A 26,046-nucleotide genomic window follows, 5' to 3' on the forward strand; every position below is an offset into this window, starting at 1 on the left:
AAAGAAAATCATATATTTTGCAGCAAAGAAAGTTATAAATAGGAACCCAAATTCCAATTCTGATTATTCTCATTAAATTAGTCTCTGGAACAACTCACTGCTCCTCCCTTGCCACCACCAGCTTCTTCTCATGAATTCATTCACTGAATAAATAGTTATTCCCAATGTCTAAAATTGAATAGATATTATGGTGGATGCAGCTAACATAATGGTGAATAAGTTAGGCACAGTCCCTGGCCTTTCAGAGCTTACAGTCTGGTTAGGGGAAGACAGACAATTAAATGAGAAACTATCAGACCATATGTCAAGTGCCATGACAGGTAAGCTCTAAGATACCAAGGGAAAGCACAGGAGAAGCACCTAACATGGGAAAACAGAGTATGGGTAAGCCATGGGGTGGCGGGGGGATTAGAAGCAACGATGCTGAACCTGAGACCTGGAAGCTGGGCAGGCAAAGAGGAGAGACAGTAAGGTTGGGAAAGGGGAGACAAGAGAACACACCATGACTGAGGGAATGAAAGACAATCAATGCAGCTGAAGTGCAGAATCCAAAGCTGGGAGTGCTGAGGAGGAGACTAGAGAACAGGCAATGACGACCACGTAAGGGTTTTCAGGGAAGTACGGAATGTTCAGCAACTCCTGGCTGAAGTACAGGAAACAGAGGAAACAAGAGGAGAAGCAGGGAAACCACTCAGCAGACTATTTCTATTACCCAGGTGAAAGATAAAGGCTTGGACTAAAGTAATGAAAAAGAGACCAAATGAAAGGAGACAGACTCGAGAGACATTGAGGAGATGAATCCGCAGGATCTGGTGGCTGGAAGCTCATGAGAGGACCATGTCTGTTTTGTTCCCTACGCACCCTCAGGCCTAATCAGCACCTAAGACACAGTAACTGTGAACAAACGAATCAAGAAAAATAAGGAGCCACAGATGTTACCCAGGTTTCGCATAACAGCTGGGTAGAGGGAGGTGCCATTTACTGAGAGAGGAAACACAGGAACCCGTGAGATATGCTGGGTTTGAGGTACCTGTGAGCCATCCAAGGACAGACAATGAGAATGCAGATGGACGGCCCTTACAAAGCTCAGGAGAAAAACAGATCTTCCTGGAAATGTTAAATCACGGCAGCCTCAGTGGCTCAGCTAAACTCCAGTTGATAACTGGCACTTTTCTGGGGGGGAAGAGGCACTTTTTCTTTTTTTTTTTTTTTTGGCTGCGTTGGGTCTTCGTTGCTGCACGCGGGCTTTCTCTAGTTGCGGCGAGCGGGGGCTACCCTTCGCTGTGGTGCGCAGGCTTCTCATTGCGGTGGCTTCTCTTGTTGCGAAGCACGGGCTCTAGACACGCGGCTTTCAGCAGTTGTGGCATGCGGGCTCTAGAGCGTAGGCTCAGTAGTTGTGGCACACGGGCTTAGTTGCTCCGCGGCGTGTGGGATCTTCCCGGACCAGGGCTTGAACCCGTGTCCCCTGCACTGGCAGGCAGATTCTTAACCACTGTGCCACCAGGGAAGCCCAGAGGCACTTTTAAAGCATACTATGTGTGACACGACTCCAATCACCATTTAAACTTCCCAGGGTTATTAACTAATGGCTCTAACATCAAAGGTATCAAAAAATTAATATTCATTCCTGATCTTAGAACACTTAGCAAATAATCTTTCATTTCTTGACCAAGCTGACGGTAACTCAGGCCTCTGCTTTATAAAAATCCACTGATTATATATTTTTGTTTTACATATACTTTTCTGTATGTGTATGAAATTTTACAATAAAAAAGTTTTTAAAAACCTTAACAAACGAGAAATAAATTGCTTAAATCAAAAGAAGCTATTAAAAAACAAAGTAAACATCATATTTAATGGAGACATATGAGAGACATCCTAATTAAAGAAAGACAACAGATGGAAGATGCCTTCCATCACAATTATTATTCAACACTCTTTGAGGTTCTGTCAAAAAATGCAGACCAGAAAAGGAAAGGTTTAAACTTTAGAGTTTTTTCCAACAAATGGTGCTGAGGCACCTGGATATTTGCATGCAAAAGAATGAAGTTGGCTCTCTACCTCACACCTATGAAAAACTAACTCAGAATGGATCAAAGACCAAAATGTAGTAACTAAAACTATAAAACTCTTAGAAGAAAATATAGATGTGAATATTTGTGACCTTGGATTAGCCAATCGTTTCTTAGATACGATACTAAAAGCACAAAAGCAACAAAAGAAAAAAACAAATAAATTGGACATCATCAAAATTTTAAACTTTTGTGCTTCAAAGGTTTAAATCTTGGGGCGAAAAAAAACCCCATCATGGTTCATAGATGCTAACATCTAACTAGAAAAACCAGCACTTGATAAAACTAATAAATAGAGTTCAGTAAGGAAATCAAATAAATACTATTTTTAAAAAACAGCTTAGGACTTCCCTGGTGGCGCAGTGGTTAAGAATCTGCCTGCCAATGCAGGGGACACGGGTTCGAGCCCTGGTCCGGGAAGATCCCACATGCCGCGGAGCGACTAGGCCCGTTTTGGCTGCGTTGGGTCTTCGTTGCTGCACGCGGGCTTTCTCTAGTTGCGGCGAGCGGGGGCTACCCTTCGCTGTGGTGCGCAGGCTTCTCATTGCGGTGGCTTCTCTTGTTGCGAAGCACGGGCTCTAGACACGCGGCTTTCAGCAGTTGTGGCTCGCGGGCTCTAGAGCGTAGGCTCAGTAGTTGTGGCACACGGGCTTAGTTGCTCCGCGGCGTGTGGGATCTTCCCGGACCAGGGCTTGAACCCGTGTCCCCTGCACTGGCAGGCAGATTCTTAACCACTGTGCCACCAGGGAAGCCCAGAGGCACTTTTAAAGCATACTATGTGTGACACGACTCCAATCACCATTTAAACTTCCCAGGGTTATTAACTAATGGCTCTAACATCAAAGGTATCAAAAAATTAATATTCATTCCTGATCTTAGAACACTTAGCAAATAATCTTTCATTTCTTGACCAAGCTGACGGTAACTCAGGCCTCTGCTTTATAAAAATCCACTGATTATATATTTTTGTTTTACATATACTTTTCTGTATGTGTATGAAATTTTACAATAAAAAAGTTTTTAAAAACCTTAACAAACGAGAAATAAATTGCTTAAATCAAAAGAAGCTATTAAAAAACAAAGTAAACATCATATTTAATGGAGACATATGAGAGACATCCTAATTAAAGAAAGACAACAGATGGAAGATGCCTTCCATCACAATTATTATTCAACACTCTTTGAGGTTCTGTCAAAAAATGCAGACCAGAAAAGGAAAGGTTTAAACTTTAGAGTTTTTTCCAACAAATGGTGCTGAGGCACCTGGATATTTGCATGCAAAAGAATGAAGTTGGCTCTCTACCTCACACCTATGAAAAACTAACTCAGAATGGATCAAAGACCAAAATGTAGTAACTAAAACTATAAAACTCTTAGAAGAAAATATAGATGTGAATATTTGTGACCTTGGATTAGCCAATCGTTTCTTAGATACGATACTAAAAGCACAAAAGCAACAAAAGAAAAAAACAAATAAATTGGACATCATCAAAATTTTAAACTTTTGTGCTTCAAAGGTTTAAATCTTGGGGCGAAAAAAAACCCCATCATGGTTCATAGATGCTAACATCTAACTAGAAAAACCAGCACTTGATAAAACTAATAAATAGAGTTCAGTAAGGAAATCAAATAAATACTATTTTTAAAAAACAGCTTAGGACTTCCCTGGTGGCGCAGTGGTTAAGAATCTGCCTGCCAATGCAGGGGACACGGGTTCGAGCCCTGGTCCGGGAAGATCCCACATGCCGCGGAGCGACTAGGCCCGTGTGTCACAACTACCGAGCTTGCACTCTAGAGCCCGCAAGCCACAACTACTGAGCCCACGTGCCACAACTACTGAAGCCCGCACGCCTAGAGCCTGTGCTCCACAACAAGACAAGACACCGCAATGAGAAGCCTGCGCACGGCAACTAAGAGTGGCCCCTGCTCGCCACAACTAGAGAAAGCCCGCGCGCAGCAGTGAAGACCCAATGCGGCCAAAAATAAATAAATTAATTAATTAATTTAAAAAAACAGCTTAAACTGGTTAGATAATATGAGGAAAATGCCATTCAGAGCGTCAATAAAACAACACAATACTGTCTGGGCAAACATGCCATCATTATGTAAGATGTTAACACTAGGGGCAGCTGGGTGACGGGTATACAAGCTCTCTCTGAACTAGCTTTGCAACTTTTTTGTAACTCTAAAACCACTCTAAAATAAAACGTTTATTTAAAAAAAAAAGATAAGAACATGACAAAACAAGCCACAGGGAGAAAAATATTTATAATGCATATCAAAACAAGGACTGATATCCAGAAAATAAAAAGAATGCCTACAAATCAGTAAGACAAAAACTGTTTCTAAGTGCAAAAGATTTGAACTAGACACTCCTCTCTCCCTCTCTCTCTCCTCTCTCTCTCCCCAAATGACCAAAAAATACTGAGAAGGTATTCAACATTATTAGTCACTAAATGCAAATTAAAACCACAATGAGATAACAATACACAAACACTAGAATGACTAATATTAAAATGACTAAACAACAACAAAAAAAGACTGACATTATCAAAAATTAACAAGGATACAGAGCAAACAGAACTCTCATTCATGGCTAGGATAGTGTAAAATGCTACAACCACACTGGAAAACTGCAAGCTGTTAATAAAGTTAGAATTTTACAACTCTAGGACCTAGCAATTTCATTCCTATGTATTTGCCCAAGAGAAATGAAAACATATGTCTATGAGAAGACTTACAGAACAACATTCATAACAGCTTTATTCATAATGGCCACCAACAAAAGAGGAAATAACCCAAATGTCAATCAACAGGAGGATAAGCAAATTGCGGAATAGTCACACAATGGAATACTACTCAGCCATACTAAGGAATGGATAAACCTCAAACACATGTTCAGTTGAAGAAACCAAACATAAAACAGTACACACCATATAATCCATTTTAAGAACAGTCAAGACTAATGCAGAATGATAGAAATCCTAACTATGATTCCCTGGGGAAAGGAGGTTCGAGAGGAACTTCCAAGGACGATGAAAATGTCCTGTTTCTTGATCTGGGTGATAGGCACATGGCTGTATACACTCTCAAAACCCATCAATTATAGACTTAATATCTATGCATTTTTACTACAAGTAAAATATACCTCAATTTTTAAAAATGAGAAAGTGAGGAAAGTTCATCTGTCATTTTTAGATAGGATGGCCAGGAAATGCTTCACTACAAAGGTGACATTTGAATAAAGACTCTGCGGAAGTCTAAAAAAAAAAAAAAAAAAAAAGCCAGCCATGGGGATATCTGACGTAAGAGGATTCCAGGCAGAAGGAACAAGAGATGCAAGGCCTTTTAGGGAGAACAGCAACTGGGGTTCCTGAGAAACAGGGAGGCCAGGGTGGCTGGAGTGGCAGCCGGTGTGACAGAACAAGGGGAGACAAGTTCCAAGGGATAACAGGGGATGAGATGATACAGTGCCCGGCGGGTCACAGTAAGGCCTCATTAAAGATTGTGGTCTTCATCTTAGGACTAACGGAACATCACCCAAGTGCCTCCTAAGGAATCAGGCACTGAGTTCAGATAGCTTAACACAAAGCTTAGGTAAGTAGCAAAACCAGGATTACAACCCAGGTATATCTGATTCCAAAGCTCATAATCTTAATCATTTTGCAATAGTAACTCAACATAGTAACAGCCAATGTTTACTGAGTGCTTATTAATATATTTAAGCTAAAGAACTTTCTACTGGATCTCCCCAGTTATATATTGTATTACAAATGGGTTACAAGTATGACACAAAGATCTTTTGAATGAAATTTTGTACTGCTATTAAAAAATGTTTTGTAACCAGTCAAAAATTCTTAATGGTAAAATCATATTTAATTTGTATGGCTCCTTCCATAAACTTCCTAAATTTAGCAACTATAATTTTGCTACATACTCCAGTACCAAAGAGCATGTTACAGTGAGTCCACAAAATAGCCCTTTCTCTTCCTATTGAATCATTTTAATCTATATTTTTATTTTAGTCTACATTGTTCAACATCAGGGAAGATTTATGTTTTGCATGCACATGTAAAATATTTTGGTTTTCCACTGAATTTGCTCTAATTTTCCACAATTTTTCTAACTAGAAGATACGTATGTTTGTCAAGATTGTCATCATGATCATCAACATCATTACTGATACAGCTGATATTATTAGATGTTCTTAAATAAAACATAACTGATTTTATTAATTTCTTGATTGTTACTTCTTCTTTTTTTTTTTTTTTTTTTTGCGGTTCGCGGGCCTCTCACTGTCGCGGCCTCCCCCGCTGGGGAGCACAGGCTCCGGACGCGCAGGCCCAGCGGCCATGGCCCACGGGCCCAGCCGGTGGCCTCTCCCGCTGCGGAGCACAGGCTCCGGACGCGCAGGCTCAGCGGCCATGGCTCACGGGCCCAGCCGCTCCGCGGCACGTGGGATCCTCCCGGACCGGGGCGCAAACCCGCGTCCCCTGCATCGGCAGGCGGACTCCCAACCACTGCGCCACCAGGGAAGCCCCGATTGTTACTTCTTGATCTGTTTACTTATTAATAGATTTTAATGCTAACACAACATTTTAATCAACAATACCTCAATTTTTAAAAATAGATTTTAATGCTAACAATTAGCCAGTCTGATTTTTTAATAGATTGTCTTATGATATATTAAGAAATTTAATGAATTTTTATACCAAACTCCCAAATCTCCACTTTACCAAGGGTGCTATACAGATACTGTCATTTTCTGTGTATGCCACAACACGAATGAGGCCTGGAAGCAACGTTTTTGGCATTATCTCACATTGAGCAAAGGCAGAATTATGTTAAGAATCAAAGCAGCGATAGAATGCAAAAGAAACCTCCCCCTACAAAATAGTATGTACCTAAGAGGTCTTTTGAAAGTAAACAGAAGGTCTAGATGGAGAGGGGAACCAGGACTTCAGAAAAGCAGTGTATCCTAGGTAGAAAACCAGAAGCTTCCGAGTCAGACGGATCTATGTTCCAATACCGGCACGACCTATGGTACCTAGGTTAGGGCAAATTGTCTTCTCTGATTCTCCTTCCTCAATATTAAATGGAATAATACCATCTACTTGGTGGAACTGTTGAGGCAAAGATAATAAAAACAGCAAAATGCAGTTAAACAGTATACACTCAGTAAAGAGCACTTATTATAGTTATGACACAGCGTGAGTTCTACCAAGTTAAAATATTTGTAAAAATTAACGTGACCTGGGAGAGAATAAAAATAAAAACAGTTAATGTGGTATTTGTACTAATGAATTGTTTTTTCTTATATATTATTTCTTTTTTTGTTTGTTTTTTTTTTTTTTTTTGCGGTACGCGGGCCTCTCACTGTTGCGGCCTCTCCCGTTGCGGAGCACAGGCTCCGGACGCGCAGGCCCAGCGGCCATGGCTCACGGGCCCAGCCGCTCCGCGGCATGTGGGATCCTCCCGGACCGGGGCACGAACCCGCGTCCCCTGCATCGGCAGGCGGACTCTCAACCACTGCGCCACCAGGGAAGCCCTATATTATTTCTTTTTAATGTTATGTTGCTTAGCAGTAAATATACAGATGAATAAATCAAATGGGAAACCAATGCTTAAAAGAACTCTTAGATTCATTTTCTTGGAATGTGAATAATTATCCCATGATGTTTCTATTATATTGAAGTTTTTTAAAGAGAAACACAACCATATGGTATCATCCTTCTTCAAAAGGAGTTAGAGACTATTCTGCTTTTTCTTGAAGTTAGCTTGCAAACAACCACATTTTCAGAGACAGAAAAGAATATCAAGCAGAAATTTGATTTGTTTTATAAATAAAACATTTCATTATATTTTATTTCTGTTCCATGCTTATGGTATTCTTTCAGCTTCTCTCTAGGCCTCAGATTGCTCGTTTGTAAAAATGACAGAGGTGGATCAGATGTTGTCCTCTAAGGTTCTTTCTGCTATGGTGTCCTGAAACTTGATAATCCTATAACAAAACAACATATATGGCCAGTCCTGCAACTCGGCATTCAAGTGCCCCTCTAACAAGTCTTTTCCCCTAGTGGTAGCCCCCAGAGCTGAAGCCATTACTGACTCTGACCCCTGAGCCAGTGAGGCCAAAGGGAGCTGCAGAGCTAGGAAATCCACAGAAGAGACAGCAAAATGATTAATGATTTGGAAACTGATCTTAAATTAAAGGGACGGGTATTAGATCAGAATAAAGAAGACTGGATTAGAGAAGGCTGATTATCTAAAAATATACAAAGGCTAATTGTAGATAATGATCAATACTCTTTCTCCACTTTTACTATGAACAGGGTAATAGGAAATGGATTCAATGCTAAACAGGAGCAATATGGACTAGACTGTGTCTTTAAACCTGTGAGTTTCCCAATCCGTGAGGGCAGGGACTATGCCATCTTTGTATCCCAGCATCTACTATAGGATCTGGCATCTAAGAAGTACTCAATAAATACTTGGCAAAAAAAAAAAAAACAAAAAAACTTAATAAAAGATCATTTAAATTTTTAAAGATCCAAACCACAGAAGTGCATTATGGAGACAGAACAGGAAATTTCTCTTCTTTTGATATTAAAAAAAGAAAAAGAAAAAGAAGATACAGTAATAGCCCTCTTAACAATAATGTAGATGCTGACTTAGGCCTCAAAGTTATTTCCCATTCAAAACCCTTGAGCCTTGGTGATCCTGTCATGGACGGGCTTTAGCAAAGAAAGAGCTTAAGCAAAAGGCACACAGCGTCTCCTTGCACCTGACAACTGGTGCCAACCATGACCATGAGTCCGTGCCTGCCATAAATACCCACTGAGCACTGAGAGTCCCAGCAGGAAGACTCTCCTGACGCCAGTCCAGTGCCCAGCGCGGCAGGCGGGAGACGCGAATGGATGGGCCTTTTCACCTGGCCCGTGCTGCGGGAGCTCTCCAGCAGGGCAGAAGGCTCTCAGCAGATGGCAAGCAGCTTGGTGACCCTTCAGAACCATTTCCATCACCCCTAGTGATTTACAGTGAGGCGAGTCATTCTTCTGACCTCATTTTTCATGCTATTTACCGTCAAAAGGGGACAATCTAAACATGCCTCAATACAAGAGGCATGATCACAAAACTGTGAAGCTGCATCCAAAGGACCCAAACATAATGTGTTTGGCACTTAAAGTCACATCTCACGGCTAGGCCAGCCGACTTTTAAAATGAAGGAGTGAAAGAATAAAAATAACTAACTAAAAAAAGACACCTGGCAAAAATGCTGCAGGGAAGCAGAAAGAAAGTAAACCTGCTTCCCATGAAATGCCCCATATAAATAAAACATAGTTTGTAAAACAATACACCCTGCTGTGAAATTCCCATTCAACGAGAAGGGCAGCCCTCTCCTTGCTGACCAGCCCAGTCTCCATTTGAATGTTCCAAATGTCACTTCCATTTTCAAAGATGAGCACATCATCTGCCCACAGCTGACTGATACACCCAGAACGGACACTCCTCTCTTCCTGCCTCCCCCCTTATAAGGCAGGGCCCGGGGAAGGAAGTCTCTCTTCTCCCCGTACAGCCAATTTACTCTATTTTTTAGTTTTCTTTGGATCCTTTCCTTCGAAGTTTTCTTTTATGATGAAGCTCAAGGGCTGGTGGTGACCCTGGGGGGCAAGAAACCACAGTGCTGAACTAGAACTTTGACCGATATTTCAAAAGAGGGGGAACTTCAGCTAAGAGTTAATGAAACAGCTTTGAAAAGGCGATAAAGTTGACCCCACGGTCATCGTCACTGACAAATCTTTACACACGAAGGCACTGATCTAAACTTGCCGAGCCCCACATCAAGCCGTGCAACGGTCAATATACTACACTGACCTGTATGAGCCACTTTATTCACAAGGTTCACGATTTACATGCTTTGAACCGATATTTGGTATCCCAAGTAGAAGGTCAACACAGGGAGATGTGATGATGATTAGAAGAATGTATTGATTAATAGAATTCAGGTCTAGTCGAGGCTGGCTTGAAACTTCAAAATTCTGTTTAGGCCACCAACGGCCACTAAACCAAAGAGATAAGTTGATATTAGGTACCTCCTGATAGAAGTATATACCACCACCTATGATGCACTCTTGCCAAAAAATTCAAATCTGAATCAGATCAAATCTCTGGATCTTATCATCAGTTTATAGAAAATACAGGAGACAAAGGAACATGTTAACATTATAAGCATGCAGTCAGCAGAATCATGATTGTGGGAAACTCTACAGTACCAACAATTCAGTTTTCCAACAGATAAAATGCAGAGGAAAAAAACAAGGAGGAAACTATAGATTTAAGAGAGTCTTAAGGTACCTATGAACCAATGCAGACCTTATTTGAATAAACCAACAGTAAAAAAAAAAAAATTCATGAACCACCAGGGAAATTTAAACACTACTGAATACCTTATGATTTTAGGGAATGAGTGTTCAATTTTCAGGTGTGTTAATGAAATTGTAATTGTTTTTATTTAAATTCCTATCTCTTACAAATACATATTAAATATTTACAAATAAAATTATGTGATAATTAGGACTGGCTGTAAAATAATCCAGTATATTGGGGATGGGGAGCAAAGGATCTAAAAATGAAACAAGACTGGGCCTGAGTTGACAACTTTTGAGAATTCATTATACGGTTCTATTTTTGTATTTTGAAATATTCCATAATTTAAAAGTTTAAAAACAAAAAGAAAGTCGGTCACTAGACCAAAAATTCATATGTAAAAGCCAGGTTTTGCCAGGTATATCATGGATATTCAGAGCGTGGCACTGTAAAAATATTTTCCGAAAATTGCATTAGAACATGATTCCAACAGATTGCCACAGTATTATGATGTTTAAGTATACTAAGAACAAAATCTTTTCTAAATTCTTACATAAACCCATTCCATAAGTACAATGTAGTACAACATTGCATCAAAAACTACATACAGTTCAATTTTCAATATTGAAAACTAAGGCTTCAGTTTTCCAATTAACTTGACTTATGAAACAAATACAAACTCTGCGTGCCTGATAAAACTTCAAGCCCCTCAAATTTACTCAAACTGGCTACAATCTAAAATCTAAGAAACATTTTTAAAATTATACTTCAAAAGTAGAAAAAGAAATAAAATCAAAGCCAAAAAAAAAAAAAAGTCAACAATTTGAGCGAGCTTCGATTAGTAACCCAAATGAGTTTTCAATTCTTTGCCTTATATAAAACTCTGGGTCAAGATTGTTTATCTGGATTTACTGAACCACTAAAGATTAATTAAAGATCTCAAACTTCCCTCTTCCACCATCTTTAGCAAAATAGGACCATTTTCATCCGTAAGTATAGATGAAAACAGTCGCAAATACTGATGAATGTAATACTCCCCTCCAAACTCCAAAAGCCAGAATGCTAAAATAGAAAATCACTACATGGGACTTCCCTGGTGGCGCAGTGGTTGGGAATCCACCTGCCAATGCAGGGGACACAGGTTCGAGCCCTGGTCCGGGAAGATCCCACATGCAGCCGAGCAACTAAGCCCCGTGCGCCACAACTACTGAGCTCACGTGCCACAACTACCGAAGCCTGCGCCTAGAGCCCATGCTCCGCAACAAGAGAAGCCACCGCAATGCGAAGCCCACACACCGCAATGAAGAGTACCCCTCACTCACCCCAACTAGAGAAAGCCCGTGCGCAGCAAGGAAGACCCAATGCAGCCAAAAATGAAAGAAAGAAAGAAAGAGAAAGGAAGGAAGGAAGGGAAAGGAAGGAAGAAAGGAAATCACTACATTGCCAATTTCCTATTATAAATGATAATAGTAACCAGCTATTCTGGAGAGCATTCCCCAAATTCTATTTAGATTCTAAGATGTATCAATTGCTATGTAACAAGAAGCACAGAGTCCGGCACATCTATTCATTCAGTAAATGAATGTGAAAGAATAAAGAGCAGATGAAACAGTTTGCTGGCACTAACCTCCCTGTCACGGCTCCGCTAAGGCTGCCTTCCAGTGACAGGGCTAATGAGTGGGAAATGGGCCAAAGGAGAACTGGGAAATAACATAACCTAAACTAGCTAGTCAGCCCTTCAGTAACAGAAATGCAACCTTCCTGCCTCTAGTGCCAGGTTTAATATCCTAAAATATTCTTAACTCATAAATTATGAAACCTCTTGAACTAACCGGAAACCAGCCTTTTAGGAGTCTTCTCATATATTTTGGGCCCTAATTTACAGTTGTAATCACACTGATGGTAGATTTTTTTTCCCCTTCCAAAAGTCAACAGAAAGACTAAACTTAAGTTATCCCTAAGAGTAAAAATGTGATATAATCTCCATGAACAGTCCTCAAAACACCTTCGCACTGAAACTGCTCTTTCAAAAATTATCAATGAGCAAACCTAAGTTTTTTTCAGGCCTCTTCCTCCATTTCCTTTTACATTATTGACCATTCATTCCTGAAACTCCTCAGTATCACTGTGCTTTCTTGGTTCTCCCCTGCATTAGTTTCCTCTTGCTGCTGCAACAAATGATCATAAACTCAGTGGCTTAAAAGTACATGTATTTACCGTCTCACAGACCTGGAGGTCAGAAGTCTAAACTCAGTCTCACCGGCCAAAACCAAGTTTCTGGCGGGGCTGGCTCCTCCTGGAGGCTCTGAGGGAGGACTCTGTCCCCACGCCCTTTTCAGCTGCGAGAGGCTGCCCGCCCGCCCTGGCTCGCGGCCCCTTCCTCAACGGCTCCAGTCTCACTTCTGCCATCACATCTCCTACTACTGACTGTTCTGCCTCCCTTTCACAAAGACCCTGAAGATTACATGGGGCTCACCTGGATAATCCAGGCAAGTCTTCCCAGCGCAAGACCCTAAATTCAGCCACACCTGCAAAGCCCCTGTTACCAGGTAAGGTACCACCCACCGGTCCTGAGGGTTAGGACTGGGCGGCGCTGAGGGGCGCCCCTCAGCCTACCAGCTACCTACAGCTCCAGACGGAGCTTCTGCCCCTCTGCTGCCACCGGGTCGGGCGCTCTGCTCGCTCCTCCTCCATGTTCTACCCCATCCTCTTCACACTCATGGCTTCACCTCTCACCTTTATGCTGATATCCAAGCCTCTCATCTTACATGTGAGAGAACCGGAGCCTAGATGGGAGGTGATGACTGGCCTTGAACCACGCAGATGTCGACAGGGTATTTCTATGTGGATGTCTTCAGAGCAGCTCAGTCCAATGCTGGACTGAATCCTATTCCTGTCCGAAGAGCACAAGTCTCTCAGACGCAGGCTAGAACTGTATTACACTTTTCTCTTCTCTTCTCTATTCTCTCAGCTGGTTCTTTCATCTCTGTCCCTCCATCCATTCTGAAATCCAATTGCAGCTTCCTGTTCCTAAAACACTGCTCTGGTTGGGTTACCTCTCCTGCTCAAACCCACCGTTCTCTACTAAGGACTGCACGCCCCCATCCCCAGCCCTCCCGACACGTCCATCGGGACTCCCCTGCGCCCTCTGCCTACACACCGCACCCACTCCTACCTCTCACCCGGAACCGCCTTCCTCTGTCGCTCCACTTAGGAGTGAATCATAGAACGTACCCTCTAAAAGGAATTGTTTTTTTATTTATCTATCTCCAAACCAGACTGGGTCCCTTGACGGCAGAAACTGTGCCTATCAGCAAACATATACAGTAGTTCCCCCCCTTACCCCTGGTTTCACTTTCCTCAGTCACCTGTCGTCGGAAAACACCAAACGGAAAATTCCAGAAATAAGCAATTGCTAAGTTTCAAATTGACCGCCGTTCAGAATAGCTGATGAACTCTCCCGTCCACCCGCTCCGCCCCACCCTGTCCAGAACACCCAGTCTGCGCACACTGCCCACCCGTCAGTAAGGAAATAACAGTTCCATGGACCCTTGAACAGCAGGGGTTTGAACTGTGCAGGTCCACTTATAGGCAGATTTTTTCAGTAAACATGTACTACAGCACTGGACGATACCCGGGTGGTTGGATCCACAGATGTGGAGCCCTGGCAATGCAGGACCGGCTGTAAAGTCGCACACAGGCTTTCTCTTGCAGGGTCAGCACTCCAACCCACCCGGGGTACATACATACAGGGGTCCACAGTGCACGCGGTTTCAGGTGTCCACTGGGGATCTGAGCTTAAATAAATTCCAGCTCTGGGCTTCCCTGGTGGCGCAGTGGTTGAGAGTCCGCCTGCCGATGCAGGGGACCCGGGTTCGTGCCCCGGTCCGGGAGGATCCCACGTGCCGCGGAGCGGCCGGGCCCGTGGGCCGTGGCCGCTGAGCCTGCGCGTCCGGAGCCTGTGCTCCGCGACGGGAGAGGCCACGACAGTGAGAGGCCCGCGTACCGCAAAAAAATAAAAAAATAAAAAATAAATAAATTCCAGCTCTGCCATTCATTACCTGTGTGACCCTGGGCAGTGTCTCAGTTTCCCCATCTCTGTAAAATCCAGACAACGATAAAGTACATATCTCGTGAGTTCTTCTGAGTATTATCACGAGTTACCATATCAGAAGAACACAGAACGGTCACTGGCTCAGAGTTAATACCATCATAAACAGTGGGAGCTATGATCAGTACTTTTACCACCTCCTGCTGCTGCCACTGCGACCACCACTAGTATTTTAACCGTCACTGGAAATGACTCACCACTACATGACTATTAATATGGCTTAAAAAAAATAACACAAGGTACTGGTAAGGACGGGAAGCAACTAGAACTCAGACACTGCTGTTTGGAAGCAAAATGGTGGGGCCACTTTGGAAAACAGCTTAGCAGTTTCTTTTAAAGTTAAACATTCATTACCACGTGACTCAGTTGCCCCACTCCTAAGAATACAGCCAAGAGAAATGAAAAATTATGTTCACACAAAAGTGTATACGCAAGTGTTTATGGTGGCTTTATTCATTATTCCCAGAAACTGTAAATAACCTAAATGTCCTTCAACTGGTGAACACATAAACCGTGGTACATCCATACGTGGAACGTCTCTCAGCAATAAAGACCAATGCGCTACAGACACACTCAGCAACACGGATGAGGCCCAACACATGACGGCAAACGAAAGCAGCCGGATTCAAAAGGCTCCATACCGTACCATTCGCCCGTGTGGCATCGTGGTTACAGGAAGCTGAGGGAGGGTTGCCAGGGGCTGGGGGTGGGAGGAGGAGCTGGCTACCAGGAGCACAAGGAAACCCCGGGGGTAACGAACACGTTCCACATCATGACTGTGGTGGTTAAACAACTGTGTGCACTTGTCAGGACTCACAGAACTCTACAATTGTAACACGTGAATTTTACTGTATATAAAGTATACTTTAAAAATATGTAAAAATAAAACTAAGCAAGGACTTAATTTCAATTTACCGATAAGACCTGTCCAGCCCTCTACCTTTAGCAGAACTCTGCGTCATCTACACACAACCACAGCTTGGCTATTGGAAAATACAGAGACGGCTGCAAAGCCCAAATGGGAGTATACAGCTACTCTACAGGACTTGAAGAATGGGGAACAAAAATTTGCCTAGGGAACAAATAAAAGTCACTGGCATCTGTACTCCCCCAACCCCCCCCAAAAAAGACCACCATAAAAATAAGCCTAATTTCCAAATGTGGCTTTGAGTTCCATTATGGCACGGCAGCTTGAGACAAATATTTGTAAGGCAAGTGGCCAGGTGGCCAACACGTTGATGCCTCCTATTAACCAACGTGAGAAGGTAAACTACCAAAATGGCTCAGGATGACTGTTCTAGATCCACAGTAAGAAAGACGCCAACAGGATTTTCTTAATCCCAGATTACCTTGCACCCCTAGCACTAAGCAAAATTCACCAATATACAGGATAAGTCCCTTCACACATGCAACTATAAGACGAATAAATAATGAACTTGGAATAAAAGAGAAAAGGTTCAGAATACAAGTTTTATTCTAGTTATAAACTAAACAAATCATCAGAAACAGACTCACAGACTTAAAGAATGAACTTATGGTTACCAGGGAGGAAGGGTGGGGGGAAGGGATAGTTAGGGAGTTCGGGATTGACATGTACACACTGCCATACTTAAAATGGATAATCCACAAGGACCTACTGTATAGCACAGGGAACTCTGCTCAATATTATGTGACAAGCTAAATGGGAAAAGAATTTGAAAAAGGAGTGGATACACGTATATGTATAACTGAATCACTCTGCTGTACACCTGAAACTATCACAACATTGTTAATCAACTATTCTCCAATAAAAAATAAAAAACAAATAAATAAATCATGGGGATGTAATGTAGAGCAAGGTGACTACAGTCAATAATATTGTAGTGCGTATTTGAAAGTCACCAAGAAAGTGTATCTTAAAAGTGCTCATCACAAGGGAAAGAAACTAACTGCATGGTGACTAGATTTATTACAGTGATCATTCCACAGTGCACACAAATATTGAAGCAAATGTTGTGCACCTGAAACTAATATAATGTTAAACGTCAATTACACCCCAATTAAAAAAAGAATACAAGTTTTATTTTATAAGTTGGCACACATACATACTATTCGGAATTGAAGTGAACATGTAATCATCTTAGTGTTCTTCTGTCTCACTCTGAATATAAACTACTCTGCCTTTCTTCCTTCCCTCATCTATCCCTACCTCCACCTCTCTTCCAGGGAAATAGATAATTTTCATTTCCCTGAGGATACAGGGTCAGACGGAGGCAGCTCTAGAATGACAGAGGCTACTAGGAGTTGAATTCCAGTCTGGGGTGACCCTGAGGGTCCAAACTTGGACTCTGAGACGGTTACAAAACCAACCTGAATTCTGAGTCGAGCACAGCATCATTCTAGTCTCCTAGGTATCCCTCCAAATGAAGACTGATCAGCCTGGCCTAGTGTTAGATCCACGTGTACTGACATCGGTGTCCTCCCCACACCCACATAAACATAAGTGCCAATATAATACACTCTGAAGGAAGAGCAGGCATCCATTTTAACAAGTCCCAGAAAACCTCCTTTCCAAAAGCAAGCACTTGCCTCTCGGTAACCTGATAATTGGGTAGATACAGTTCTAAAAGCCTGTATCTGGACCTACAGTACCCAAGATCATAATGCTAAGGATACAAGATAGGTGCTAATAATCGACCTTACAAAATAAATAAACAAATAAAACTTTTAAAGTACCAGCCCACACAGAATTATTAGCCCACATTTCACTCCCTGTAATATATACACATAAATGAAACGGTAATTCCTCTGTGAGCAAACATGTGCTTCCAAGGGTTATATAATCAGATTAATGCCCTTTTCATCGACGGCTCTACATACACACCAAATCTTAATTTACTTGCCCAAGTCTGGTTAGACTGCATCAGTCTCCAAAGCTTTCATCAGAGTAGGTCTAATCTTTGAGATACTTCTTATCCCAGTCTATTTCAAGCATTATTAACAGGCCCCCTGGAGCTTATCTTTGACTCAAGCACCTCGTGGCAGAAGCAAAGGCTGCCAAGAAAGAAAGGTCTCTAAGTCAAAAGTAGCATCAAGGCACCACAACCTGAAGTGCAGAACATCTACTGTAACCTTGCGGGAGAAGAAAACTCATCCCCCAACACCTTCTGGGAGTTTCTCCCCGTGTGCTCAGGTAAGAGTCCACAGCTGATCAAGAGGCTGTGGCCGAAACAAGAGAGACTGGAAGCAGTCACCCTGATCGTTCACCTCACACTGTACAGCAGGTGGGTATTCTAACTAAGTAACGCATGGAAGCGTACCACTCTCCGCTTCACGGGACAAGCAGTCATTCACTCGATGGCTGTTCAGCCTCTGGCGGCTCCAGCCTCACATTTTGAAAATAATCTTGTACGTATCTTCAGAGTTCTTCAGACATGGGGGAAACATACTGTAACTCTGCAGAAACTGACTTGTAAAAGGTTTCCTGAGCCTGTCTTGATTCAAACAAAGGGATGCGATGGTCTCTCAACATAAAGTTTGTTTGATCTCACATCTTCAAGCAGCTTAATCTTTAGCTGAATTTCCTAATATTGAGTATACCTGGTCAACTCAACTCACCGCCAGCCCTGTAAATAGGGAGGAATGCCATAGTGCACTGGCAGGTGTTTCAAAAAACTTCCACAGCTGTTTCTATTTCAGGAGATTACGGAATGTGAAAGAATATTAACTGAGAGAAGTTGCACCTCACAATCTGGGGTGGTAATTAAGAGAGAAAGAAAGACACCAAGGGGACCAGTCTCAGGAAAAGGGGTCAGAAAAGTGCTTTCCTGGTGTGGGAAGGAGACCTACCAGGAGTAACCTCAAAGTAGGTGCTTTTCTCAGGGCATTGTTAATATGTGTGTGGTAAGGGCCAGACTCAGCAGAGTCACCTTAAAAGAAACAGGGCTACTGAGTTATACTCAGAAAACTGGGCTTCAATAAAGAACACGTGGACTAGAAACAAGTTTCTACTCCTCTAGCCTCTAGGACCCCTTCAAGTGTTTTCTTTCAGAATCTAAACCTCAATCTCCTTATCATCCCCAATACATCTGAAAAGTAAAAATTCATCCTCTCAAAGAGCTCAGAAGTTTAAAATAATGCACGTGGCCCTCCTGAAACAGAGAAGGACCCTATGGTCTATGCCCCCATGTCCTCAGCCTGTCTTTTGTCTGTAGAATAACTTTAGTCAAAGAATAAGTTTAATCAGAGAAGTGAGAAAATGCAGAAACAAAGGAAAACAGTCAAAGGAGACCAAGTAATAATAGTTTAGTCCCTTAAGCATGGTCAAGGACCTTCAGTCCCTCCTCAAGGGCTATAGATAATATTCTGAGCCATGTCCTGTGAGCTGTTTACTTTGTAGATACTGAAACCCCCGCCAGCTGAAAGAAGTTAACTACATGATGACCAGGCTGTAGCCATGATCTAAGCTGCCACAATTCTGAGAACCGGCCTCAAGGAATGGGAACAAACCGACCCTGGAACTGAAGCCTAACTGTACTTAAAACAATCAAGATGACGCTGGTCAGACCACCGATGACCAATTTCACGATGACCGTCAGAGCTGACTGTGCTGTTTCTGCATGGAGCCCCCTCCCTCTGTCTGTAAAAGCTCTTGCCCACTGATTGTCGGTGGGGGCAGTCGGCCTTTAGGCAGGCGTCCACCCTCCGCCCCGCCCCCCTCCACTTGCTGGCATCCAAAGTAAAGCAAACTTTTCTTTCCACCAAACTTGCCTCTTTATTGGCTTCTGAGAGGCGAGCGGCCGGACCCCACTCTCGGTTACATTCTTTTGTGTCCATCTTATTTATATTCAGCTCTTTATTAGGTGAGATATACAGCTCTGGAGCTTAAATCTGAAAAATCCATGCCTAAGGGCAACTTCTCGCCCCTGTAATCTCGCACAAGCAACAATTTTCTAAGCTTCAGATTCCTCAACTGTAAAACGGTTATTATGACAACACTTCAAAGGATCACTGCTGAGATTACACGCAGTAAGACATATAAAATAATTTTTAAAAAGCAAAGGACTACACAAATGTTGGTTGCTACCTTAGGTGGGGCACTGTTAAGAGCATGAAGAAATGCATATAACTGGGTGAAAAGAAGGTTCTTTTATCTGAAAAAAAAACAAAGGACTGCAAACGTGGTGAGGACGAATTTTAAGGTACTGGCTAGTACGTTCAGGGGAGTGGTATGACGCGAACCTGAATTATTATTTAGAAGTGGATTCTCATGCCAACACATCCACTTTGCACAGACAGCAGAAGGAAAACAAGAGGGATTAAGAGTGGGTGTCCAGCTCCCGGCTCACCGAAATAACTGATGGAGTTCCACGTGGAGAGGGAGGGTGCAGTTAGTCATGACAGCCACACAGAACATGGTTGCATAAGAGGGGGAAAGTGAAGGTGTTCGTTCCAAGCACAGAACTGTCAAGTTACCCACAGTCCACAGATTACAGCCCGATCCGGGGCGTGTCATTTCCACAGGGGGCTTTAGGGGAAAAGAAAGAAAGAAAGGCTATTCCACGAGCATCAAGCAAACCAGGTGATTCCGCAGGTTGGTTCTCCGCCGGCGGGGGTAATGCTGGCGGGGAGAGCGTGAGGTCGGGGGCTCGCGAGCTGGGCCCGCGGGACACGGAAACTGCCTTCGAACCATCGCAAACCAGAGGACGCGGCGCGGACCCAGACCCGCCAGCCCCGGCCCGACCCCGGACTCGCTCCCGGGAGAACGGAAAGCCGCCTTCCGAGAGGGAACCGGTCAGGCGGCGCGGGCGCGCACCGAAGGACACCGCGCCGACAGGGGGCGGCGGGGACCCCTGCCGCGGGGTGGGGGCGGGAGGCGGCTCGGCCGCCGGCCCCGCGCGCTCACCTGGTGCAGGGCGGTCAGGCCGTCCACGTTGGCCGTGTCCACGTCGGCGCCCCGGGCCAGGAGCCGCCTCACTTCGTCGGTGTCCCCGCTAGAGCAGGCGGCCAGGAACACGGCGCCGTCCTCGAAGCGGACCCGCGGGCCCCCGCGTTGAGCCTGCGACGGCAGCCCCGCGCCCGGCCGGTCGGCGGGCTCCTGCTCCGTCAGCGAGCCCCGCCAGCGCCGCAGCTGCTCGGCCCGCCGTGCCCGCGCCGACTCAGCTCGCTTGCCGCCCAGGTGCTCCATCTCCGCCATCGCCGCCGCTGCTGCGGGCCGCCGCCGCAGCCGCAGCCGCAGCCGCAGCCAAGCGCCTCAGCCGGGAGCGGAGGGCGGAGACCCGCGCGCTGCCATCTTTACTGCTCCGCTGCCCGCGCCGCCCGCACTCCCCCGCGGCCTCAGCACGCAGGCGCGGCGGCGCCCCGGTCGCATCACGGGACTTGTAGTAGGAGATCCGCGCGCCCCCTATCCCCCGGGCTCACCCGCGCCCGACGGGAACTACAAGTCCCTGGATGCATCGGGAAAGAGGCGCGGCCCGGGGCGGGGGGACTCCCTGCTTGGCCGCGGACGCGCGGGGTCACCTCTGCCCCGAAGCGGGAGCTGTCCCCCGCCCGAGTCACCTCTGCGGGCTTGTTGGGAGTCGTAGTTTATTCTTGTTCTGACTTCCAGCTAATCTCGGCTCCCTAATTATCACGTCAGTCTTTTGAAGTGGAAAAGGGGTCGGTAATTATCCCTACTTTATATTGCGGAAAACTGGACGGAAAGTACCCGAAACTCTCCAAACCGTGTCCTGGTTGTAAATCCAGAGCTTTATTAACGTTGTAATTTAGAACGCATTAACAGGTGGCCCTGAAGAGATCCTGGGAATGATGCTCCCGGGTATAGTGGGAAGCGCATTCAAGTTCAGTTCTCCTCCCAACAAGTTACTTGACTTCTCCGAGCCTGATTTGTAAGATGGGAATAATAATACCTTAGGGAATTCCCTGGAGGTCCAGAGGTTAGGACTCGGCGCTTTCACGGCCGGGTGCGCCGGTTCAATCCCTGCTCGGGAACTAAGATCCCACAAGACCCGGCGCGGCCAAAAACTTAAAAAAAAAAAAATCTCACAGGGTGGTCGTGTGGAGCGGATAAGATAATACATGCAAGAATAAAGTACCCGAAACTCTCCAAACCGTGTCCTGGTTGTAAATCCAGAGCTTTATTAACGTTGTAATTTAGAACGCATTAACAGGTGGCCCTGAAGAGATCCTGGGAATGATGCTCCCGGGTATAGTGGGAAGCGCATTCAAGTTCAGTTCTCCTCCCAACAAGTTACTTGACTTCTCCGAGCCTGATTTGTAAGATGGGAATAATAATACCTTAGGGAATTCCCTGGAGGTCCAGAGGTTAGGACTCGGCGCTTTCACGGCCGGGTGCGCCGGTTCAATCCCTGCTCGGGAACTAAGATCCCACAAGACCCGGCGCGGCCAAAAACTTAAAAAAAAAAAAAATCTCACAGGGTGGTCGTGTGGAGCGGATAAGATAATACATGCAAGAATATCTAGTACTATCTCTGTGCGTATACCAGTTCACAATAAATATTAATTTCCCTTCTGTCTCTCTCCTCCTACCCTTTTCATGGATCTTAAGTTCTTGGGAGGCATATGTGGGACATATATCCCGTCTTCCATTTTTTTCCCAAAGCTACAAAAAAATACTATGGTGCAAACACAATATTGTAAGTCAACTATAGTTCAATTTTTAAAAAATACCATGCGCGTCCTAAATTCCTAAGGCAGCACGCAGGCCATTTTCATATTCACAGTGAACTTGGTTATTAAAACCTGTCAGGTTGACTCAGTAACTTTAACTCCCCAGGGCTTTAGCCCTGGACAAAACATAACTGTGTTTTCCATTATGATAGAGAATATATACAATTATTAGTTTCTTTGAACTTTCCTGTATGGTTGAAGTTTTTCATTTAAAAAAATGTTGCAAAAATGATTAGGTCGTTGTAAAGGGAAACTTTACTATGTTCCATCATGGCCTCAATTTCCGCTGAGACAAGCTAAGAATCAAATGAAAAAGGGACATATAAATGTAAATTATTATGTCTAATAATACTACATCTATCCATATATGCTTTAATTAGGTATCCTTGAATTCTTCATAAATACTAATTAAGTCATACATCTTTGAGAACTGTGAAGAACAATGTGCATAAAAACAAAAGATATAATACTGTATACTTTATATAGCCATATTTTCCTTGCATTAATTTAGTCACCATAGAACTTCTCATGCCTCATCATCCATTGGAATTAAAAATTCTGTATGAGGTTTACTTTGTAACTTGTCAGCATGGAACCTCTTCGTATTCCAACTCAGCCTCTTGCTGATAATTAAAATTGCTCACAAGCTCTCAAATAGAACTGTCCCTATAGAATAAAAGAAATATTGATATTAAACCAGATAGGAAATAATACTTAGCTAGGAACCTAACCCTCTTCAAGAAACCATTATTAGCTGAACTCTGCTAGTCTGGCAAGGAAACAAAAAAGTAAGAGAAGGGCAAGTTTTCAAATTTCAGCAAATTGCTGAAATCTCAGGAAACAGATCTCTGACAGCAATCCACGTGCACCATTTTAATATTATGATCCTGGTCCACAATATCGGCTCAAAAAAAGTATGTATAATTGGACCATATATTTTACATACTGGTTTTCTAATAAGGATTTTTAAACTAGGGTAAAATTTTCATGGATCGATAATGTTATATTTCTTCTGGCTATATTCTTTTCGCATTCAGAATCAGGAAAGAAGAAACATCTGGTTCCAGTTGTAAAAATAAGCTAAAATTGGCCAAGTCCAAGTTAAATCCATACTTTCCCAAGAGGTATGAACTTAAATTTCAATAGGAAGAATTCAGTCTCAATACTGGGAAGTTCCAGGTAGTACTTCCTTACTGTATCTATTTGCTTTTTTCCTGAGGTAGTAAGAAAATGATACCCTCTTTAGAGTTTAAAGAAAAATATAAGTAGTTAAGTTCCTTACATAATTTAAGTGCAAACCTACCTGGAAGGAGATGAATCTTTCAGCTATGTGATTACGGAATGCAGTGATAATTATTATAATCTAATTAATTTAACTAGCTCAGCCAAGAAAAAGTTATGCCACCAAAAAAAAAAAAAACAAATCAACCTGTGTGTAATGATTTGAAAAGCTTTTCAAAATTAAAATCATCTAAGTTTTTTTCTGAAACGTCTTCCCCCAAGCAGGGCTCTCTGAGAGTACACTTAAACAATAAACTTATACAATTGTCTACTACCATTAAACAAACATGAGAGTTTAGATTTCCTAAATATTCTAAAGAAAAAAAATTTTATATGCAAGCGAATAAATCCTGACAAATAATCCTGTGCATAAGTAAAACATAATTTTTGTACTTTTTTCTTCCAGTTTTACTGAGATATAATTGACATACAGCACTGTATAAGTTTAAGGTGTGCGGCATGATGATCTGACTTACATCATGAGATGATGACCACGGTAAGCTTGGTGAATAGCCATCATCTCATATAGATAACAAAATAAAAGAAAAAGAAAAAGCTATATTTTGTGATGAGAACTCCTAGGATTTACTCTCTTAACTGTCATATATAACATACAGCAGTGTTAATTATATTTATCACATTGGACATTATATCCCTAGTACTTATTTATCTTATAACTGGAATTTGTATCTTTTGACCACCTCCATCCAATTCCCCTGCCTGCGGTAAACCACAAATCTGTTCTCTTTTTCTATAAGATTTTTTTGTTTGTTGAAGTATAATTAACCTATAAACTATGTCAGTTCCTGGTGCACAACATTAGTGATTTGGTATTTTTGCACATTACAAAACCATCACCACAATTTTTGAACTTTTAAATGTACTAAGTGCACCAGCTATGATGCACATACACTGTTGTATGAAGTGAGGAAACTTTTATTAAATAATAATTTCCCATACACTTAAAACATGAACTACAAATTAGAATACTCCATTTTTTAAAGCAATGACACGGGTAGTTTATGAAAACCTTTCAGCGTGGCCTCTCTTCGCACCAGTTAACATACCTCCCTCTGGTGGACAAACAGAGACTGTACATTTAGCCCATGGAGTTCTTTCTGTTTTTCTTTTTTCTTTTATCCAATTCTTTCGGTTTGGCTTCCAAAACTACAGGTCTTTGCTTGTTTTATCATACTATCTCTCCTTTCCGCCAGACTCAACATAGTGCCTGGTTTTTTTTTTCTTTTTTTTTTTTCTGGTTTTTCTAAGAGACATCTTTAAGACTCTATTCTCAGAAAACCACCCGAGAAAGTAATCAATTTCAGCTCCGAAGACAGAACTGTAATTGTGACACGGTTACAGTTGGGGTGGAAAATAAGAGAAGACATTGAAGAGATTAAAATAGAAAATATCAGTACTAAAATAAGCAGCCAACTCCAGAATTAAGACAGCAAACACTTCCCCACAATGAGTAAATGCTAACAGTAGGCGCGAACCCGACAGCTAACTGGACAGTAACAGGATTCCTGTGTGATTCGCAGCTCCCCTCGTGGCTCACTCCCACAACCGACGTGAGGCCCCGGGAGCGCCGCGGACCGTCCTGGAGAGCGCGGGTCTGCGGGGCAGAGAGGACGCCCCACGCAGCGGTCACCGGGAGCCACGGCTACTGAACGCAGATCTGGGCTGAACGCACAAATCCCGCAGCGGTCGGACTGTACCGGTTCGCAGGTTTAGGAGAACGGGCCGCCCCTCCCGCGGCCGGAGCAGGAGGCGAGGGTGGATGCGGCCTCCGGCCGGCAGTGCGGTCCGAGCACGACGGACGCTCCCCGCGCGGGAAGCCAGGGCCGCCGGGCCGCGCGCCCCAAATCGGAACCCGGCTCCGAACCCCCAGTCCCTCAGATTCCGTTGAATTCCCGGAGCGCCCTCCGCGGGTATGACTGTCCTGGAGCGGCAGCCCCTCCGCATGAAAAACCTTGACCGCAGCCCCTTCTCCAAATCAGATTCTCCCGGTTCCTCCTACCGCGCCTCTCGGACAGACGGAGCCAGTCCCGAGCCAGTTCCCGCGCGCCGCGCCCCGCGCCCCCGTTCAAAGCGCGTGGGCGGAGCCCGCTCGGAGCCTAGCCAATCGGAGGCCTCGCTCCTCCCGGGCGGCGCTCCAGACCAATCACACCCTCGCGGGCGGGAGGCGGGGCGACGCAACCGTAGAGCTCGCGCAGGCGCGGTGCAGGCTGGTTGGCGCCTCTGCACTGCGAGGGGCGTTAGCGCAGGTGAGAGAGCGGGTGCTCGGGCTCTTCTGCGGAGAGGCCGCCCGCCGGGGTCTGCCGGGGGGGTCGGGGGGGGTGGCTTTCTGCCTGTCGGGGGACCTTCCTCTTCTCCGACTATCGGCTATGGAACGGAGGCTCTGGATGTCTTGACAGTCGTGGCGGCGCGCGCCCCCCGCCCGGCCCCCCGTCCCCCCCCCCCCCCCCCCCCCCCCCCCCCCCCCCCCCCCCCCCCTCGCCGCCCCCCCCCCCCCCCCCCTCGGGGGCCGCGGCTCCCGCGGGAAGG

General features: G+C 44.1%; 2 protein-coding genes across 3 annotated transcripts in view; one reads left to right on the forward strand and one right to left on the reverse strand.

The window, feature by feature from the left end:
• Positions 1-21,591, reverse strand: part of PPP1R12B (protein phosphatase 1 regulatory subunit 12B) — a 221,015-nt gene extending 199,424 nt beyond the window's left edge. Inside the window, exon 1 of the mRNA XM_028488226.2 lies at positions 20,435-21,591. Within this exon, the coding sequence (XP_028344027.1) occupies positions 20,435-20,725 (291 nt within the window). The 5' untranslated portion in view covers positions 20,726-21,591. The remainder of the gene's footprint in view (positions 1-20,434) is intronic.
• UBE2T (ubiquitin conjugating enzyme E2 T) overlaps positions 20,028-26,046 on the forward strand; it is a 17,208-nt gene continuing 11,189 nt past the window's right edge. Inside the window, exons 1-3 of one of the 2 annotated variants that reach the window (XM_028488227.2) lie at positions 20,028-20,110; positions 23,906-23,995; positions 25,041-25,766. In XM_028488227.2, the coding sequence (XP_028344028.1) occupies positions 25,433-25,766 (334 nt within the window). In that variant the 5' untranslated portion in view covers positions 20,028-20,110; positions 23,906-23,995; positions 25,041-25,432. Of the gene's footprint in view, positions 20,123-23,905; positions 23,996-25,040; positions 25,767-26,046 lie in introns of both variants that reach the window. The other variant, XM_024130559.3, reaches the window with a different exon arrangement.

Source organism: Physeter macrocephalus, chromosome 4 (genome assembly GCF_002837175.3).
Source record: "Physeter macrocephalus isolate SW-GA chromosome 4, ASM283717v5, whole genome shotgun sequence".
NCBI classification, from domain to species: Eukaryota; Metazoa; Chordata; class Mammalia; order Artiodactyla; family Physeteridae; genus Physeter; species Physeter macrocephalus.